The sequence below is a fragment of the Rhea americana genome, unplaced genomic scaffold, assembly GCF_003343005.1.
Source record: "Rhea americana isolate MKP2758 unplaced genomic scaffold, rheAme1 scaffold_6, whole genome shotgun sequence".
Lineage (NCBI taxonomy): Eukaryota > Metazoa > Chordata > Aves > Rheiformes > Rheidae > Rhea > Rhea americana.
Genome location: NW_028186756.1, coordinates 759,782 through 777,276, shown reverse-complemented (window position 1 = coordinate 777,276; position 17,495 = coordinate 759,782). Strand labels below are relative to the sequence as shown.

The 17,495-nt window shown below is 41.0% G+C and overlaps 1 protein-coding gene across 2 annotated transcripts in view; it reads right to left on the bottom strand.

Annotated features, from left to right (window-relative positions):
- The window catches only part of CHRDL1 (chordin like 1), a 41,486-nt gene extending 26,340 nt beyond the window's left edge, over window positions 1-15,146 (bottom strand). For both annotated transcript variants that reach the window (XM_085319581.1, XM_085319582.1), the window contains exons 1-3: window positions 15,003-15,146; window positions 12,932-13,044; window positions 8,939-9,032 (exon numbers count right to left, since the gene is read on the bottom strand). In XM_085319581.1, coding sequence (XP_085175707.1) covers window positions 8,939-9,032; window positions 12,932-13,044; window positions 15,003-15,099 — 304 coding nt within the window. In that variant the 5' untranslated portion in view covers window positions 15,100-15,146. The remainder of the gene's footprint in view (window positions 1-8,938; window positions 9,033-12,931; window positions 13,045-15,002) is intronic.
- Between the last annotated feature and the right edge of the window lie 2,349 nt (window positions 15,147-17,495).

Genomic DNA, 17,495 nt, shown 5'->3' with positions numbered 1-17,495 from the left:
GAATTTTTAGTATTCAAAGGAACAGAATGAAAATAAGTGATAACCTTGTTCTGGCAGTGACAGCAAACATTCCTTATGAAGCTCGTATCAAATTATAGAAAAATTAGGCAAATATAGGCAAATTATAGAAAAAATGAATATTGATCTGATCCCAGGTCAATATGAAGGATTAGACATTTCACAAGAGTGCCTATTTCATTATATTTCCAAACCAAATTTTTTCCAAATAAACAATTTACTTGGACCATCTGACAGTTACCCACTGTTAGGACTATGCATAAACCAGGATATCATACTAATTTCTGGTGCTGTGTAACATTCTGTGAGTCCTTTATATTCCAGATGTGAATATCCAGCTTGTTTGTACACACAGAGTAACCATAAACAGGCATGGCTTTGTATTTTTCTCTCTGACCACAGGAGTCAAGTGCAGACTGGAGAATTTTGAAAATTGCTCTTATCAATAGATAACAGTAAGTAGTTCTCTAGTTATGACTATTAGCTGGTGTGTATGTTGGTGTGCCTATACTGTGGCTGCCAAAAGGTCAGGTCACAGGTTATTTTTGATTTCTTTTTCACCATCTGAGAAGTACTAAGGTGGGCTGTGAAGGCAGTAGCATAGCTACTACAGGCCTGCAGACAGTGTGACATGTATTAAAGGTCTAAAAGATTCAGATGCTTCTCAAAACTAGAGAAGGTAGAGATGGACCTTGGAGGGGAGCTGAACATGCATCATTTCTTCCATGAAATGAGGCTCATGTCAACCATATGACAAAGTGGACAGGAGGCTGAGAATGTAGCCAATTTTTCCAAAAAGTGAGATGTGCCTATAGCTCCAAACTCATATTTCTGTCAATAGTCTCTTAGTCAAGTGCCAGTTGTCTATTCTTTGGTGTCAGGAAAGCAATCCTAATAGGATTCACTAGTAAGGTGGTTATGAACTTCAGAAAGAAATTCATCAGTTAGAGAATATACACAGGTATTATTGTCTGGATGAACAGTTCAGACAGAAGCATGCATAAAGCTTTTAAGTGGTCAAGATTTTCAGGAGTCTGACTGTTTTTATATTATCAGGCAGACAATGCAGCTGTTTCCAAAACTGTAGACAATGTTGTATGAATAAAGAATAAAACAGGTAGGGCTTTTCAGCATTGCAATTGATTCATTAATGTTGATTATGAAGTTTCCTCACTCTTGTATTCCAACAGTAATTCTACAGAACTCTCTTTCTGCACACTGAGTTCTCCTTTTCCTCACTTTTTAGCACTATGTTTTTTATGGAGACACTTCAAGGGACTTTCAGTTGTACATGTGGTCCACTACTCCATCGCTGATAGATTGGACTTTGTAGGTGACATTTAGGTTAGGTGTTTGAACTCCTCCAGGGCTAATGGTTGAAAGATACAATGGAGCTATGTGAAGGCTGCCTTACAGTACTTTTAGGAACACCACAGTTACTGTAATGTACTTTCAATGCCAAACTTAACTGATGCTTGTGCTGCCTTTGATCTTTTCATCTGAACATTTCTGTTCAGATCTAACTTTTCTCAAGCAATAAATTATACAGAGATACTTCTCCACAAATCTTTAATCCAAACTAGTCTGAGTACCTTTGATGCGTCAAACATGACGCTCCCGTCAGCTGTGTGTAGTGGACACAGTATTCAGTATCAAAATCACTACCAGGTTGTTGATGTTTCCCACCAATGATGGATTTTATAAGATTTCTCCATAATTTTTCAAGTCTTTGTAAAATGACTGCTGTTATTGCTGTTTTTTCATTTCATAAACTAAATCTAGGCCTTTAGGTGGTCTATAAGGTGCCATTTTTATTGTTACTGTCTAAAAATACACCTTGTGTCAACTTTCTGTAGCTACAATACTTCATCCTGTCAATTCAGATTTAAGTAGGGAATCACAAAAGAAAGAAATGCCGTCTGCACATTATTCTTCTCACGAGAGTCTCATTGTGGCCTTCTTCCTTACTCTTCTCACCATTGTATAGAAGAAAGGAAATCACAAACTCAGACTATGTGTACTACTGCCTCACCAAAACTCTCTGTCAGGTAATGGAAAATGGGTCTCTTGGCAACACACTTTGTGAAGAAATTTGTTCAGGGACTTATGCAAGAGGGACAGATCGGTGTACAGAAAAGAGTTTCCATAGTTGAAGCCTGTCAGAGTTGAGAAACCCCCAAGATCTTTCATGGTAGGGCAGAAATCTGATCTTCCAGATAATGGAGAGTTTCACAAATTAAATGCCTTAAAGTCTGGATCCATCTCCAAATTCTCACAAAATACTCAGGTGCTTGAACCATCAATTCTAGTTCAGACAAGTCTTTTGGAAGGATGGTATGCCCTTTGACAGGTTATTCTGGGAGATTTTTGATCTTGAGTATTGTTACAATAGTTGGTTTTCAATCTGAAAGTCAGGCTATGAAGTGTTTCTGACTTGAATTTCAGACAGTTTAGCATCAGTCAACAGAGGTGCATTTATATGGGATATAACAGCTGTTCTTTTATCAACAGCATGGGAAACTGTGTCCGCTCAGCAAAAGACTATCTAGACATCTTTTAATATTTCTTCTTAACATTCCTACTCAGACATACACCCTTCTGTTTAAGGTAATTAAAACTCCCTGACTCCAGTGAGATCTGGACCATGAGTTTATCACTTAGTAATATGAGAAAGGTTGGTAGTTTTAGTAAGAATTGTGTAGAGAACGGAAGAGTTAGGAACAATGTCCTCCTCCTCCTTCAAAATTCTTTGTGAAATAGGGTGGATTTTTTTGAAAGGAAGGATAAGAATCACTCTCAGGAACTGAGAACCTGAGAGCTCTGGTGTGTGATCTGGGTAGACAGAAATCAAAACCTCTTCACCTGGCCAGTGTATGTGCATTCTGCAAAGGAAACCATTCCACCAGAGCATTCCAACTGCCCAGGCTGAAGATTTTGGTTGTAATTCAGTGCAAGATGCATTGTATTATACACATGTTTCTGTGTTTACATACATGATATAGGGTCAACAGGAGGTGTAAGTACTTAGCACATTGCAGGACTGAGTTTTTAAGAATATCTACACTGTAGAGTGCAGCGTGTTCCCTGGGTTAGCTCAGCAACAGAAAGGCATAAAGTGGAGGTAGCACTGAGCTCATTGCAAGTTTATTTTCTCTGCTTCTCAAGAGGGCTTTGCCCTACAGTGAGCTCTGTGCTGTCCTAATCCAGAGTCTACAGTAGCTAGTAGTTTGGAGGTATGGGTATTGCTAAGTCAGGCTGCAGTCTACCATGAAACATAGCCTCATTTATTTTTAGGTGATATTCTCAGACCACAGTTGTCAGATGCCTGATCTGGTCCGTCTTTGTGTTTTGTCCATTTTTTTGTCCATGTATTTACATATGTACTACCTGGCATTTGCTGTTATTTCAATATCTAAGGAACAAGAAAAAGTACATCAGAAAAGTAGTCTGAATTTGATACAGACTGAAAAATCATAGTACCATAGGAGCCTAAACATAAATGTGTTACTAATCATGAACGTTCCTGGAAGCCAGTATGTTCAGTCAAGGCAGCAAACTTAAAAAATACTGGACCCAGATGGGCTGATTCATACTTCAGTGTGCAGTCTAATACACTGAGAAATCAAACCAGGAAATGGAGTATGGAAACCCTGTCTAAACCCTGCAATGTGCACCTTTATTTGTGGTGTAAGCTTGTTCCATCTTGTATTTACATATTCCAAAGTGTATTCAAAAATTCTAATCTTAAACCAGAGTCCAAATGCTTTCAGTAACAATTGTTCAATGTAGAAATTATACGATTTAGAATACACGTTCAGTTTGTAAGGCACTGTCCATAATAGTGCCATGAAGATGCTTTAARATCTTGTACATCAAGTTGGCTTTCATGACAGGTGGTAGGAGGTCTGAAGCCCTCCTGGTAGCACCGGAGCTGATCCAGCTTTARGAATGGCAGTGAATTATCTCCCTAACTCTATACATCACCTCTCCTCTGAGGCTGTCTGAAGTATCCTGAGGTGGGAGAAGGGAATTCATGCTCTGAGGCTGTGGTAAGATGTGCAATTTTAGTTCCAGCTCAGCTGATAACCCTTAGCCCAGCTTGGCATATTGGACTGCAGATTGCCAGAAAGAGTATCGGTACATCTGATGTCCTTCTCGGACTCACTACGGTGTGTAAAAAGACTCCCAATGAGATGTGAAACTAGTTTCTTTCGATGAGCCAGTAATGTGCCCTTGTAGCCAAGAAGGCCCATGAGCCAGCAATGTGTCCTTGTGGCCAAGAAGGCTGATGGCATCCAGGGGTACATTAGGAAGAGTGTTGCCAGCGAGTCAAGGGAGGTGACCCTCCCCCTCTACTCAGCCCTGGAGTACTATAATGTACTGGGGAGCCCACATCTGGAATACTGTGTCCAATTCTGGGCTCCCCAGTACAAGAGAGACATGAAGCTACTGGGGAGAGTCCAGTGTAGGGCTATGAAGATGATTAGGGGACTGCAGCATCTCTCATATGAGGAGCTACTGGGGAGAGTCCAGTGTAGGGCTATGAAGATGATTAGGGGACTGCAGCATCTCYYMTATGAGGARAGGCWRWGAGAGCTGGRSCTGTTTAGCTTGGAAAAGAGAAGACTGAGAGGGTATCTTACCAATGTCTACAAGTGTCTTAAGGGAGGATGTCAAGAAGATGTGGCCAGACTCTTTTTGGTGGTGCCCAGTGACAGGACAAGAGGCAATGGGCACAAACTGAAACACAGGAAGTCCCACCTGAACATGACAAAAATTTCTTTACTGTGAGAGAGACAGAGCACTGGAACAGGTTGCCCAGAGAGGTTGTGGAGTCTTCTTCTCTGGAGATACTCAAAACCTGCCTGGACGTGATCCTGTGCAATGTACTCTAGCTGACCCTGCTTGAGCAGGGGACTTGGACTAGATGATCTCCAGAGGTCCCTTCCAACCTCAACCAAACCCATCATCACATGTGTGTGATGATAAGGATCTAATTCAGATAATAAAGCAGAATATTCTTCAGACCTGCAAAAGGGAGGAATGTTTAGTTCTGTGGAGGACACAAGCTCTGGATTTTGCCAATACTGTGAAGAATAAGTTTCAACAAGCTATGAAAAAGCTAGCAATGAATTTGTGGTCAAAGCTGCTAGGATAAAGCACTGGCAAAAAGTGGAAGACGCTTCATAATATATGTCTGAAAACTGTTCAGGATTCATGGTGGCTGTTGCCAGAGAGACAGGATACAAACAGTGCATCTCTGTGCCAGCAAGACCAATGTCAGTATGGATGTGGGTGACATTTACTCCAAAGGGAGAGCAGTGCCAACTTTTCTCAAAGGAATCCCTTCAACAGCTCCTCCACTTAGGTAGCTATGAAGTTCAGTTTTCAATGAAAGTTGCTGCGTCCTGGCATTACCTCTTCTTCATTAAATAAGGAGGCACTTATTTGGGCAGTTATGCTCTACAAGGCCTGCAGAAAGTCAGGAGGAAGACCCTGAAGTCACTGTGACTAGCTCTTCTCATTTCTGAAATGAAGCTTGAGAAACAGAGGGGAATATTTCACATGACAGAATATAACGAGCATTTATGAGAGTGATTCAAATCGATGGCTAATGGCCAGAGCTTAACCATCTTCCATTAAAAAATAACCAGTGGAACCTGAGAGGTGAAATTCCTGAGGGATGCTGCACAAAAGACATCGTATGTCAAACATATGGAAATGGAAAACTGGAGTGAGATGTGCAAGAATAATGAGTGAGATTCGTATTGAGGTTGGGCACGAACATTACCACTGAACACGGAGCATCCAGGTATGAGGTATGTAATGACTGCAGAAAGCAGAATGCAAATAACTGTGGAAATCACAAGAGATTCTTGTCATTGGCCCAACATTGGTGCAGATCTGTATGTGAATTACATATTCAATTAGGGAAAAAATATTGCTTAGTGGCACTCTTACTCATATTTTTTAATGAGCTACTGCCCAACTCATGCTCCAGCAATTTAACAGTCCATCGTATGTGGCAGACTGGCTACAGCAGGATGCTAGGAGGAGTTAAGGGAAGATAATGGATCACAAATCAGGAAAGGCTCATGCTTATAATTTTCAGGATTTATCAGTTTAAACACACAGTATAAAATGCTCGCTGAAGACTGCATGAATAGCAAGAACTTTGGTAGTGAACCCTGGCTTTCTCAGTTCGTATGGCTGTAAGTAAGTGTGGTGATACCAATGAATATTTTAAGGCATTCTGCAATAACCTAGAGAGAAAGAGTAAGGGCCCCAGTAAACTCTCCAATCTCTCTTATCAAATAGAGTTCACTACCAAAAAAGCACTTGCATCAGAGACTATCAATCAAGAAGCATTTATGGTTATGTACTAAATACTGAACAGAGATATTAAAAAAACACTTTCTGCCCCCAAATGTCAATTACATATGAGAGTGAGATTTCTCTGTTTTAWCTTTAGCTGTCAAAAAAGCAAGCATCTAGCATAAGCTATTTGTCTGGGCTCCCTCAACAGCCAATGCAGAGAGATAGGCATCTCCTGAGAAAAATTCTTCTCATTCTAGATAATGGGATGAATCACTCTCTGCGGACAGTGTGTTTCCAACAGCTATAGCAGTATCTAGATAATTCCCTTGTCAGCTGAATTTTAGAACAGTTGGAAAAATGGACCAGTTTTTGGACACACAGGTCCTTCTTTTCATCTGAAGACTGAAGGGGGTGTTGTGTTTCTGACATCTTACTCATTTTATCTAACTACACTAGTTGATCAGATAAAAACTGTTTACCTCACAAAATTTCTTTCCTAAGTGTTAGCCCATGATAGCTAAAATTCTCCCATCAGCTAGGTGCCAGACTGATAGATCTAAAGTTGAGTAGGAAGAATCTCATCCCAAGACACAGGAAGAGTGAGATTACCCAAAGAACGCCCAATAGCTATAACCACTGCAAATGAGAATACAAGCAAGAAGTTGCTGACAGCCTGCTGAAGCTACAGTCTTACCCTCCATACAAGGGCCAAGCACAGCTGCTGTCCCAGCAGGTCTATGCTAGCAAAGAAGAAAATAATGTCTAGCTGCAACCTAAGTTTTTTCAAACCTTTTGGGTATCTCCAAGGTGCTGCTATTCCAGAGTGTTGCTCCAAGGGGTTGTTACCTAGCCACCAATGATAAAAACACTAATGATAGGAGACAGAGACTTGAGACATCGTTCTGTACGCTCACTGCTCGTGTACTTTAGTGGCTGAGAAGCCTATTGTGGAGAGAATTGTTCTGATAATATGATGCCTCATGATCAGAAAGCCATTAAGATATACTGACAGTACTTATGACGCATGTCTGACCTTTTTATCTGTAAATTGGATCAGGTTGCTTTCATTGACTATACAGAGGTATAGGGAAAGAAACACTGCTTAGAATCTAAGACAAAGCACTAGGAAATGTCTTGGAGGAAACAGTCCTGCACTGATGAGCAGGAATTAATCATGTAAGTTTGAGAAGCTGCTTCATCTCTTCAATGATAACTGACATTTAAAGGTCTGTGCTGCTATTGAATGTGTTAAAACCAGCCTTGTGGACTGACAGCTGTTACTATCATATGGTATATGTACTCTCTGTAGTCTGGGACAAGGCAGGAACATGCTGCAGGAAGGATGAGACTCATCTGCCTGAACTATAGACAGTAACAACATAGCTGTCTGTGTCCAAAGTGGCAGTCTAATTCTGTTACAGTCTACAGAAAATATCAGAGCTTCCAAAATACAGCTCATCTGACCTGTGTAGACTTCTGTCATGCATCAGATGAATTATGCACTTGAAATGCTTGTTTATCCTCACTGATTACAGAGGGGTTCTAGATACCTAGATCAGATATTGCCATCTACATCTGGACAGATGAATCTTACCAAGGGGGTTCCATGTACGTTCCAGTGAGTGCAACCAGTCCACTCCAGGTCCTGCTGAACAGCAAACTGATTCCCGTGCGCGGGTCCCTCCACCCTCTGCTCACAGGTTTTGGTCAGGGAACAGCTGTTTTCCACAGACAATGAAACTTTCTCTCCAGAGTGAGTCAAATGAAAACCCCTTCTATGATGTTGCATGAATACTCTTTTCTAAGTGGAAATGAGGGGTGCCACTAAGATCGACATTTAGGGAAAAGCCCTAGTCACATCTAGCAGCCATTAGGCCATGTCGGGAATGTTGTAACAGCCCTATGAAAGATCCTGCCTAGTCTCTTTCATACARTGGTTCTTAATAATGAGCATATAATAAATGTACAGTCTGGAGGAATTTACTATACAGTACCCAATTGGATTTATATAGTCATAAATTTCCACAGCACTGCTTCTGTGATTTACAACAGTCCCTACTAATTACGAAGCAATGCCTGGATATGAGAGGTAAAAGGCAAATGTTAGCAGAGTGGTTGTATAGCAATATTATACAAATGCACATTTGCCACAGCAATTTAGAATTACGTATTAACAGAGAACTGTTGCAAGTAATGATGTATTTTAGCTTGCTGTTGTGAAAAGCACCAAGCAGAAACTGTAGGAAGGCTGTGGGACAGGGTGTTTATTGTGACAGAGCTCAGAGATCAGGGAAGGAGTGGGGAGGGGATGCTCTGTGGACTCCTGGTGATGAACCTCTGCTACCTTCTGCCTGGTTGGAAGGGTTTGGACTTAGCGGCTTAGCTGACTCTTTTCAAAACCTATGCTTCTGATTTTCTAGAAAGAAACTATCGTAGAAAATACTATAACTTGCTACAGAACAAGCCTTCCTCATGACCTGAGTGGGTATAGAAGGGCATTTACTTCATGGAAATTTTACAGCACAGACATTTCATGATTGCTGTTACTCAGCATAGTAAACAGCTATTTCAGAAAGGACTGTGTGTCATTAATATRTATTACCTGGGCATCGTGGGCAGCACAGCTGTGGTACATGCACAGGAGAAGGACAGTGTAGGCTTGGGCATCGTATCCTGCTGCACAACACATTTCCATTCTGCAGGTGGAACATAATACAATGCTTTAATGCAATGGGCCAACTTGGAAGTTTCTGTGCTCTCCGTCCCACACCTAGATGTTTCAAAAACAAATACTTCTCTTTACAACATTCTGATTTCATTTACACTAGGGTAAGCCCAGACTACTTCCACTGCCTCTGAATTTATGCTGAAGGTCAGAATGTAGCATAAACTCATATAAACATTAAAATCATAGGAAGTGCTTAAAAATGGATTCCAACAATCCTTGTCTGTGTTTTCTTTTGAGCAGATTATTCTTAAGAATTGCTTTTGCAAAGCTAAGACATAGATAGTGAATAGTAGGTTTCTGAGATATCCCCTACTGAGGGTTAGTTCAAGACTGCAGGAGACAATTGCGTCTAATTTTTCCTCAAAACTGTGGAGAGTCTTTTGTTTTCATTTTATGGGTTCCCTGGTAGACAAAGAACACCAGTTGGTAAGTAGCCATTTTTCTAAGAAATATGAGCAAGTCTTAAGAAGAGTGTTCATTATTCGTGTCATTAACATAATATTCTATTTGACCACATCTAAGTTTGACTTATAATTAAAATATAGGGAATTTTCAGTTTCCAGTGTCTGTAATTAGAAGACTATCCGTTTCAGATAAATCATCCTCCTAATTTAGCTCTAAGTTGCTCATGTTTGTAGTAAGAAAGCTGATGCATGAGCACTGATGCTATACTATGACTATAGTTTTGGGTGGCGTTAGGAGTCAAGCCACTTCATTTTCATATGCTTTCTGGAGCATTGAAATGTTTTCAGTGGAGGTGCAGACTAAGATTTCATATGTATAGGCTTTTCTAGCCATCTCCTTTAAAATAATCCATTGACTCCTAAGTATCTGCAGACTACAGGCTAGAATCATCCTGTTAGAAGATTATTACAGACATAAACTATGTCTGTGCATCTTGAAAAAAGACTCCAAAAGTGATATTGTCATCTGTTTCCAATATGATGATTGAAATTAAATATACTGACTTTACAGAGCAGAGGCTGGAGACTCTTTGAGAGATAGGGACCATCGCTGGGCTGCAGGGCTCCTTGCCAGCCGGCCCTCACCTGGGAGCCTTTAAAGCACTGGTGCAGAGGAAAGGCTGGCAGGCTTCCTTGCACCAGGGCCTCCCTTCCCTTTTAATTACTAGTTCTGCAAAACCTCCTGATGCGTATGTTTACTTTCTGTGTACGATCACTTATAATAAAAGCTTTGCAGGCCAGCTTCTCTTCTCAGTTCTGCCTACAGTACTCCGCCATTTGCTGCAGGACCAAACTATTTTAATGGCTCTTATGCTTAATGAGACTCATCTTATGCTTAGATTYGCAGAGATATTTGGGAGACCAAACCCTACTGACTCAAGTGGGACTTAAACTCCTGTATGCCTCTGTGAGTCAGAGCCAAGGTGAGCGTTTCTGCTTCAGATACCCAGAGAATAACCATGCAGCTCTCTCTTCTTTTGCTAAGTGCAAAGAGCATTTATTTTAGCCCCTGAAGTCTGCAGATCTGACTTTGAATACAAGCAGGAGGCTGCTCTATTTTAAAGAGTGAAATAATGATCTGGCAAATTGTGAGTGCTTTAATTTCCCAGACAGTAACAGTCAACAGYCTCCACTGTGTATTTGGCGAGGGGGAGGAGAAGGGGAACAGAGTGAGAACACTGAATTATGCTTAGTTTTATTCTGGTTTAAGTGTGTAAATTCTAACTTATAAAAATACAATACTACACACACAAACCCAGAATATTTTTTAATACCGTGCTGGATAATTTCACCTCTGTTTGGTTAGGTTTGTCTTGCCTTTTTCTTAAATACCAGAAGTGTGTGTGCTGGGTTGGAGGGGAATTGTTTAGGGAAGATGCAGAGATCCCTCTCAGTTGCTTGGCTGATATGACCTGTTTTGTGCGACACTCATATCGCTCATGATGCTTGAGGCTGGCAAAGGAATTTTTCCTCTTGGTCACAGTGGTGATGAAGACCCCAGGGTCTCTCCAGGGTGAGGGATTAGAGGCTGGTCCACACTCCGTACGTGTCCTTTGCCTAACCGGTTTCCTGCCAGGGAGTCACAGTGGGTTACACTCAGCTCTCTCTTATTTGCTGTCTGTGACACATTCTAGTTTCACTTTTTTATGCTGTAATGTTATAAGGTCTGTGCTTGTGGTCATGGAATGTTATCTAATGCTTTATATAATTTTATGTAATTTTATTAAACTTTATATAATTTTATTAATATTATGAATTACTTAGAGTTTCCTGCTGATCTGGAGTGCTCACTGTAGGCCAGTCTTCTGGTGGCATTTCTCTTGCCCCAGGCAAAGCTCAAAGAAAGGGCTGAATGCTGCAGATGCTCTTTGGGGGYTTCCTCCCAGGCAACAATCCTGCTCCACTGATCCCCCAGTGTCTTTGCTGCTGCAAAGAGCCCAAGTTATATTTTGCACCCTCACTATGCATCAGAGGTAAAACAGGGTGAATGAGCAAGCGGAGCCCAGAGCCACTTCCAGGCTGCAGGTACTGACAGCTACCACAAGCAGGGTTTCCATCTTTGCTTCCCTTGTTGCCCTCTTCTGTCACTCTGGTCTTCCACATTCATATGAGATGGAAAGAAAGAAAACGCATCCCGCCTGCTGGCCCCTCGCAGTGCGTGGGGATGCCTGGATCACAGCAGTGCTGCTCTCTAGGGGAGGGTTATATGTGCTTTCCCAGCCCTCCAGACTCTCTAACATCTTCTTGAAAATCATTGAGCAATGATTTGCATCCACATCTCTAGGGTTTCCAGTGATTTCATCCCCACCCAAGGCACAGCCTTCCAGCAATTTAATGAGTGTTTTACCACACACTGTTTCTGAGGGAGTTTAAAGCTTTCACATACAGATCAGCAAAAGTGAATGGAAACTCCTTTTAGCTTTAAAGGGAGACGTTTCCTCCTCTTGCTAGTACACTGCTTTTGCTCTTACAGATGCTCTGTGCACAGATGTGAGATGCAGCCAAGCTTGTGGGACTACTGTTTGTATATCTCTGCACAGAAGTGTAGTAGCAGATCCCTCAGAGCAAATCCTGCACAGGGGCCCAATATTTTACACTTGCAGGGGGGAGAATAGCCAAGAAGATTTTATTTCACATTAAATACAGAAGGCAAACTTCAGCATCTGGAGTGTCTCATATGTTAGTGATTAAGATCCCTTATTGTTTAGTCATTTTTAAAGTACTCCAAGGGACAAATTCTGCCTTCATTTTCCTGTCCCCCTCCAAGCTGTACAGGACATGGTTAGGGGGTCTACAACTGCTGTGCCTTAGCATCAGGGATCAACTAATGGCAGCGAAAGGGCCTGTCCTTTCAAGTCCTGGCCAAGTCCCTCTGCTCCTCATGCCCTTTTCTCATTTTTCATTGTCTCATTCTTCTTTCTGAGATTTTTGTGAATGATGATATCCATGCCTGTACCTTCAGCACACTAAGGCAGCAGATGCTTTGACTGTGGAAATGCCTTTTGGAAGATGTGGGCACTGTCTTCAGATCAAAACACAACCAAATTTGGACTCTGCATAATCCTCCATGTTGGTGAAAGTACAAGGATTACATGTATGTAGGGGGATCTGGCTATTCGAGGGGTAGCGCTCTGCAATAAGCAGAGCTTGTGGCTAGTTAGGGAGCTTTTTTGTCTGTCCTGGGGAAGCTTATGTGCAAGCGTATCAGCCTTCTCTGTCAATGCTTGCCCTGGGCTGGGATCATCTGCCTCTGTTTCCTGCAACTTCCAGGAAACCCAGCAGGAGTCAGAACCTGAGAGCAAAACGAAGTCTGGGCTTTGTCAGGGTGTAGATACAAGGTAAAGGCTTCTAGTCAGTTAAGCAAGCAGAAGAAGTTGTAAGAGCAGGAGCTGAGCAGTCCTACCTCTGAGCAGAGGCAGTTAACGCAGTAAACAAGGCCGTAGGGTTCTAGATAGGGATGCCATCTTTCTCCTACGCGGTACTTCTTGTCTTGAAACACACAGTATGTATCTGAATCTGTAAAACAGTGAAGAATTGCAAGAGCAGTGAAGAAATGATCCCGTTACATGCTTGAGAAGTGTTTTATGTCTGCAGCGTTCTCTGTAGGCTATCTTTGAGAAAGATGCATAAAATTTAGTGAAGAATTACTTTTTTTTTATTTCCTTGGAGAATCACACTTTAAAATTTAGATGCCCTTAATTTTTGATGCTTTCTAACTTCCCAAACCAAAGTAAATGAAGTGACCTCCCCATCCTCTCCAAAGTTGCAGCTCCTGGAACAGCTGACAAAATGGCTTTCATATGGGGTGAGCTTAGCCTTTCAGCTGTGGAAGATGTAGGGTCAGATCCTGTTTCGCTCACAAAATTAAAGCTCTCAATTGCTCAGACAGGTTCATAGAAGACAAAACATTTCCACTGCAAAGCCAAAGCAACTGCCTCAACTCAGGAAAAGCCCATGCTCTACTGCAGAGAGGTTTTGAACACATGGACTACAAATGGAAGATGCATGCATTGTATTTACAGTGCATACTCAGTACCACCATATTTTAACAACCCAACCAAGTAACAGCTTGTCATAGCGTTTCAAAACACTTTCTGTTGACTTATATATGCATCAGCTTCCAAATTATTTAAGATCTTGCTTTTCAGCAAGCACTTCTAATCTTGCAGCTGTAGTTTTGCAGGAGTCCACCTACCTACTAGACATTACTGTCCCGTCTCTTCCTGTCACATTATAGTTTCACATTAAAAACTCAAATCTCTTCAACAGAAAGTGTTTTATTATGGCAAAATTTCCATGAGAGAAGTACTTGCTGTTATCTTAATGATGTCCAAGCTCAGCTTGATTCACTATTCTCAGAATAAATGATACTTCAGAGTATCAAACAAACTGTTTCTCTTCCAAGAGATAATCCAAGAAAGAAACATATTTAACATTCACCGGGCTAACAGAAGATAGCAAGAGGTAGGGATGTTAATAGCAACAGTGAAGTGATCTGCTTTCACTTCACACAAAAGCCTGACAAATGAAATGCAGGAACTGGAAAAACAGTTGGCTGAAGTGGAAGTTGGTATTTCTCACACTGCTTTCTCTGAACAGGGATACCTGCACAGTGTTTTCTTGCCAGTAAGAAGGCCTTCTCTGAACCCTTGTCCCGCTCCCCTTCCTCCCCCCCCCCCTTTTTTCATCTATCTGCTTAGAAGCAGAATCTCCTGACACTGAGACTGAAGTTTTTAACTACTGCTCAAGTGCAGGCAACATCCTTTGCAAGAGAAAGGCCAAGACCCAGCATGTACAGGTGGGGAAAGTATTCTAGATAGCTGCTCATAAGGCTGTAGCAATCATTAACTCCTACAGACTTATTTGGGTAATTATTCCTCCTTGCCATGTTTTCTGAAATGTGTTAACATCTCCCATGGATGAGAGACTTTGTAGAAATATTCCCTTTGCTTTGTTTGTGTTGCTTTCAATGCATCTCATCAAGTTTTTGACAGTGCTTAGACCTTTAATTTTCTCAACGGATATATCTAATCCAGTTCATATGAGGTTGTTTTTGGAACACAACAGAGCTGTCTTGGAAGAGCTTTACGCTAGCTGAAAACCTCAGCACAATAGTCTTACACACGGGACAAAATCCAGATAATCCGTCCGATGTTTATAGAGGTCACTAAAATGGAATTAAGCACTCTCCTGATTCAGAGCATTTGAAATTAAACAGATTCTTCAACTGATGTGTTATGTTCTTTAGGACGCAATGAAACCTGTATGGCTTTAGGAAAATGCTCCCCAAACGTGTGTGTGACTTGTTTCTACTAAATGAAGGATTAGAAGCAGGAAGAATGCTAGAGAGATTTGAGTGCAATTCCATGATTTAGCACATTTTTTTTTAAGATCTTTTTGGAACCATATTTGTCAAACAGAAGGAAAATTCCAAATGCAAGTGAATGTGACAGCTTTGTTTGAAGGTTACTTACGTTTTACTTGTTCTAGTTTACCTCCATCTATGAAAAGGAGACAGAGCACAATGAAAAAGATAAAATGAGAATTCTCCAATCTCCACTTTCTTCTCATCTTTATCAACGAAAATGAAAGAAGGAGCCTCCAAAGTAGAGAATATTGAGCTGTTGGAAGGAAAAGATGAAAAGAATTAAATTAGAAGCTGGAAGATATTTAAGTTCTCTGACACAGTTTCAGCCAGCACATAGAATTCCTAAACTGCCAGAACCAAAAAAATTTGTCTTTATCAGACATCTTCATTTACCAGAAACAGCTTTAGGTTTAGATCATTTCATATTTGGAGAATGGACCTCATTCCCATTCATGAGAGCTGAAAAATAGATATTATACCTTATAAAGCCCTTATCTTGTTCCAAAGCAGAGAAACCCAGAAAGGAAGCAAGCTAAATTCTTAAAGTTCTCTTTCATGAGAAAAATAGTTTGGGAGATTTTCTTGGTGAGCAGCTCTTTTGGATTTAACTAAGGAAATACAGGTGTCAGTTGAAACATGTTTGCTTCTTAATAAAGTTAACCATAAATATAGCCAGTACATTAGCGCTGCAAAGTGGAAGGACGTATTTTGGGTGAAATGCTGGCCATGCTGTAGTCAATGGGAATTTTCCTCATTGAATCTAATGGGCTTCCACCACTATTGAATCCACCCCCCACCCATCTCCCAACTACTATTGTTCTGGGACTGTGTATAATTAATTTTCCTAGTGTTAACTCTTTCACTGCCTTGAAATCTGAAAGTTCAATAGGGGAATGACCATCTTCATTCTTGTAGATCTTTACTATCAAGACCTTGCACAAGGAGCACAGCTTGATGTATTACTGTCTGCGAGGTGCAGGGAGGGCACTGTGCTGGCTGCGGGCACCATTCTATTTATCTTTTTCTGGCTTTTTGAAGATGAATTATTTTATAATAAAAAGACCAAAGTGAGTGAATAATTAACTAAAGTAGAAGTTATTTATTTTTAATAGCCAATCTAAGATGCTAAATTAAGAAATATGTAGGTGCTTTACAGTTCATCAGAATTCATTGCAAAAGTATTATCTTCCAGAAATAGATTTGTCCAAAATTTACAGTGTTGAAGAGGGTTGGTTTTGATTTGAACAGCCTGGAAGTGGATTCACAATGAGTTTTATGAAAGTGAAAAAAAGATTCACTATTGGAAAAAGAAACAATCTGCTTTGTAAACTAATTTGACCTCTTCAGATTTCATGTTAATAATAGCACCATACACGAAGAGGTTTCAGTTGACACATAACCAAAGCAGTAGTATCTATTATACATGTATATTCAGAATTTAGTAGTGCATGGACCTTTAAGAGAAATTAACTGAATTGTTATTCAAACTTTAAAGAAGTCACTGCAAGTTTAACAACCGCTTAAAAACCCATCTCCTTAGCAGGACAATTCTGTGTGACCTGGGATATGGTACGAAAGAGGGGATCATTTGATTTTACTGGGGTGTTTTTATTGCCTTTACTGTTTAAGGGTTCTCCACTCAGTATTCCCAAAACCCAACCAAAACGGACGTCTTCCTTGACTCATCAAATCTATGCAACTACTCTGTCTGTACTCAAAAGGCTCATTCAAAATAATGCACAGTGCATCTGAAAACATTCAAAAGCATCATGCTATTTTAAAAGCACACTCCCTATGAAGTAACAAAATATGATTTTTAATTTTCCATTTATTTTGGAAGCAGAGAATAATATTCCAGTTTCAGAAGAAAAGCTTAAGTCATGTTTTCCTTTCAACGTGTTCAAATCACATAGGACGTTTGTACGCTGAACAAACTTTTAAGAACATGATTAAAATGATAAGCTCACGGTTTAGTCTCGGGACATCATGCCTGCATTGAAAACAACAGTAGCACATCACCGGGACTGGCAGAAATGGGAATGTTTAAATACTCTGGCCTTCTTGGGGGTTGCTTAAGCAAACAGTATTTATAAATGGAGCACAATAATCCTTTGTGCAGCTCTTTACCTGTTTGCTAGATCGGTTAGCTCGGTTAGAGAGCGCTCAGAAATCCACCCATTTTAAATGTCAGGTCTTCAAAAGGAAGAACATTTTACAACTTGGACTGCTTATGCTTGGAAAGGCTGCGTGGTGAGGTGAAATGGAGGAGTTAATAACAGAGCTGGGAAGGGGATTCTGATGGCTTTCTCAATTTCGGTATTGCTGTTACTCCAAATACAAGCACACGCTTTTCACTGTTAGCACAGCCCCCTTATTCCCCCAAAGCGCAACGTCCTGAAAACCTTCTCAGTTAGGATTAACCTGTGAATTGTTGCTGTGGTTCGCACTCGGCAAAACAATGACCGGGCGCCGCTSCGCAGCCGAGCAGCCGCCGCCGCACCGGGCGCACGGGTCTGCTTCGCGGGCCCTGCCCGCCGGGCGCCCCGTCAGCAGCGCGTTTCTGCAGAGCAGGGAAACCGGCGCTGGGACGGCCGCGACG